Source organism: Apis dorsata, unplaced genomic scaffold (assembly GCF_000469605.1).
Source record: "Apis dorsata unplaced genomic scaffold, Apis dorsata 1.3 scaffold_470, whole genome shotgun sequence".
NCBI classification, from domain to species: Eukaryota; Metazoa; Arthropoda; class Insecta; order Hymenoptera; family Apidae; genus Apis; species Apis dorsata.
The window spans coordinates 337,836-342,062 of NW_006263709.1; the positions used below are offsets into that span (position 1 = coordinate 337,836).

The following is a 4,227-nucleotide window of genomic DNA, read 5'->3' on the forward strand; positions in this document are numbered from 1 at the left end:
GTTAATTTTTCTGTACATTTAGTTCACGATATCATTTGATACAAGTTAGGACTCAAAGGATTAAAATGTCAATACCACGATATGATATACTAGACGATAGTAATATTTTCAATTTTCTCGCGAACGCTACAAATTTTTATAGGTTAGCTATAAATTTGATGCATCACTCTTAATTTGTTCAGGGCCATTCTAGATTCAGGATATGTGCATAAAAGATAGAACGAACACGTGTTAAATACAATTCGATGAACACACATAAAAGAGATCTGTACATGTCGATTCTTTTCGACGTTTGTAGGAAATTGTGGCTTCGTCATCTTGATTTCACCTTTTCGCGAAAAACACGCGATAAACGCTGTTTGGCGATATCGGAGGAGATACAGACATTGTACAAACCGATTCTACGCACTTTTCTAACCTGTTTCATCTCAAATCGTCGAAAATTGGAAGATATTTCAAAATAACAATCTTTCTTCTAGAGTGCATTTACTTGAGCAGAATTTCTTGCTACTACGTAAATAATTTCACTACATTCGATATCTACATTAAAAAAAAGGTTTCCTAACAAATAAGTCGAGGAAGAAAGAAAAAAGCATGCGCAATATATGCATATACACTCTTGTCCATAAATCACGGAATATTGATAATTAAAAGTTTAAAATAGCGATGAATAACTTAATTACTTAATTATAAAATAGATAATGATTTATAAATATTATGTATTATTTTTTACTTAAAGATTTTATTGTGTATTTATTTTTTAATTCTTTGACTGTTAAGTATTCATGATTGAAGAACGAATCATTTTCTTCAATACTTCACATCCTATATCCATAAAAAAAGAATATTCAATGTAAAATATTTAATTTATAAAACAAACATGAAAATTATATGTATATCTATTTATAATAAAGATTTATTCGATAACACAAGTGTAAGTTTGTACGTGAGCCAAAAGCAATCAAAAGGTAATTAAATATTATTAAAATTTAATAAATATTATAAAAAACAAGTATACTTATGACTCATAATTTATGAACAAAAGTGTATGCTTTTTCGATGAGCAAGGCACGCCCTTACCACACTTCTTTTCTGCCATTATACTATCCATGTTATATTATTCATGTATTTAGTCATAGCTTGTAAAGATTGATAAATTCGATCGATGAATCAAAAAATACCGTTTGTTTCGTCGAATGCGTCAACAAGAATTTCTAAATAGCACGTACACTTACAACGTATGATTCATTACGTTTCATAAATTTGAGGTTATGTTCAAATATTGCATTAGGTGTATATGTATAAGCATTGGATAATATATGCGTACGTTATATAAGTTATTATTATCTTGACCGTGTTTTTATCCTGTTCCAAAAAGATGTTATTTTCATCGAAAGTCTATAACCCGTACTTGAGGTTTTGTTTAAACATTTAAGATATGGAAATATCGTAGATATCTCGCGTAACTTCTTGGATTAATAATAGCTTTCTAAAGATTTCTTTTTAACTTAATCCATCATAAATATCCTAAAATCGTCATCGTTATTGTTCTAAATTCGATGAACTCGGCAAACTATCCGGATTATATTATTTACCTATCCATTATGCATTTTTTTTTTCTTTTTATTTCTGTCCACTCGATTATGAAATTGGGAAACATTTCGACCTATATTTATTAAACACGGTATTTATTTATTGTATCTCGTATCGTATCATCGTTGCATATCAATACAGTCAATTAGCGAAATCATATAATTCGAAATGCATTTTAATCGACGTGTGTATCAAATTTAATATATATGGATGGAAATGTGATTTCCGATTTATCTCTGATAATATACAACGCTGATACAAGATACGTTTATTCAAGATAGGAGTGCATTTCTTCGCGTTTCTAATCCTCGATTAAAATTACGTGATCGCAAGAAATAAAATTATCGTAGCGCAAGCGATATTAAATACTTTAATATTTCACTATGCGTCAAGCGATTACGAGCGAACGAAAAGAACGAACACTTCTCGAGCGCTTTTTGTTCGCGAAACAGGACGAAATAACATGGCAGTCGATAAATAAATTCATGTTGTGACGAAGATCTAAAGATCTTTGCGATTATAATTATCATTATGGCAGTAATCGTAAGTTTCTTAACTTTTTTTTTTAATATAATCATCCATTGACTGGTCGTATTAGTCTATATGTATGGTCATCTCATTGTACGCGATGAGACTTATATTTTCGAACAACGCGAATACTTTCCATGTGAATGTTAAATAAATAAAATTTTGCTCCAATGGATACAATAATTCATTGAATAAATTTTTTAGGATATAAATATAGCTTTACGATTAAATTATTTTTACCTCTCTTTTTCAATTCGCTATTTACTCCGTTCCCGAATCTTAAACAACACATGCGTTAATTATCTTCACAAATCTTTTCAGTTATCATTTCAAAAAATATTCAAAGACATTTCTTACAAAAAACGATCGAAAAGTAATGAAAGATAATAAAAATCTAGGAGAAAAATCTTTGAAAAGAAGAAAATTTTTTAACTTTTTCAAAGAGCTAACGTGTTTATCAATCTATCTTGTCTTGCATGTATTACAATAGCAATTGACGAGTAGCGCAAACAACGATTCATGTCTCACAGGATATGTTCATTGCGATCAGGATATTCATTATTCGAACGAATCAACTGTATCGGGGCTCGAGAAGCGGGTAGACAATACGCGAGAAGATGTGATTTACAAATGGTATACGAAGAAACATTTGATATGGAAGAACGAGACAAAATGTTGTCGCGACAGACGGTGGTGGTTTTTTTGTATCGAAAATAAAACAACGTTGACCGTACGTGTCGGACGTGTTCTCATGGATTAATCGAAAGTATGATATGTAATAACCCCTAATACGATGGTATGACAATGATACACGCGAGCTTGAACAACAAAACGCGAACGGATGTTGTTTCGTTCTACGCACCACGTTCGCGATCGGAGAACAACGATCCCCGAGAAAACTTTTTTTTAAAAAAGATCTCGAGAAGCGTCGTGGGCACGACGACGATCCAGGAAACGTGATCGGAAACGGTATAACGTTTGCTCGGCGCGGAGCGAGAGCGAAGAGGGTGGACGATCGAACGGTCTAATGAGGCAAACACGTGTCGGAATCACCGCTACTGGCCATGGAAAAGTTTGCCGAGTCACGATCGCTCTGCCTGATCTGCGCGGTGGTGGTCAGCTTGCCGTTAACTTGGGACGCCTGGGGGAAAGTGTGGTGGCCGGGCAATGCCCAGGGCTGCGTGTGAAGCTGCACAGGTGGGAACCTCTTGACGAAAGGATTGTTGGGAGCGGGCGCTATGCCGGGGAGAAGTCTGACGCCGTTGTGATGGGACGGTAAAGTTGTGTGCGCGGGTACCGTCGAGTGTACCTGCGGTGGAACGAAAGCGTGCCTCGGTACCGATCCACAGCTCCCGCTTGATCCGCCCATGTGAGACCCGGCCATACTGTGAGAGGCGTGGGGCAGAGGCATGGTGGAGCAATGCGGATATGTCACCACAGGTTGGGTCGGGTAATGCGGCAATGTGGCGGACGAGGCGTGAACACGAATATCGTTGCTCTCCGTGAATGACGTCATCCTCATGTTGGTGGACCGGCCAAACGGCTCTTCGTTCGGGTTCAGAGGCTCCGTCAGCTTCGTCCTCGACAGCTTCCGCCGTATCACCACGGTCGCCTCGTTGGGATTCTCGAGGATAACGGCCGGGCATCCTTGGCCAACCGTGGCGGCGATATCATTCACGTTAACGTTCGTGCTGCCACTCACGCTCGTAACCGTGTTGTTCACGCTGGGATTAGCGTTCGCGTTTGAACTCGCATTGGCGAACAGCGGCACGTGATTCGCATACTGCGGCGAGGAAAAGGAATGGCTGGTTCCGGGGCGACTATTTGGCGGTGAAAATGCAATGGCAGCGGACGGTGGTTGAATCCCGCGTTGGAGGGAACAGCTGCGCCACTGGTCGCGCGACTCTTCGTTATCTCGTTGCTCGGCAACGTTGGTGGCGCAGTTGCCACCTGTCACGTCGTCCACGCTGGTCGCTCGTCGTTGACAGCTGCTGTTGCTTCCATTGCTAGCGTTACTGTGCACGCCGCTCGAGGACGTTTCGCTGTGGCTGCTCGCGTTACTGTGCCCCGCCACCGAGCCGGCTCCGCTATTACCCCCCACCACGG

General features: G+C 39.0%; 1 protein-coding gene across 5 annotated transcripts in view; it reads right to left on the reverse strand.

Annotated features, from left to right (window-relative positions):
- Positions 1-2,824: 2,824 nt before the first annotated feature.
- The window catches only part of LOC102678081 (protein tincar), a 51,112-nt gene continuing 49,709 nt past the window's right edge, over positions 2,825-4,227 (reverse strand). For all 5 annotated transcript variants that reach the window (XM_031512561.1, XM_031512562.1, XM_031512565.1 and 2 more), the window contains 2 exons: positions 2,998-4,227; positions 2,825-2,940 (listed from right to left, as the gene is read on the reverse strand). In XM_031512561.1, coding sequence (XP_031368421.1) covers positions 3,146-4,227 — 1,082 coding nt within the window. In that variant the 3' untranslated portion in view covers positions 2,825-2,940; positions 2,998-3,145. The remainder of the gene's footprint in view (positions 2,941-2,997) is intronic.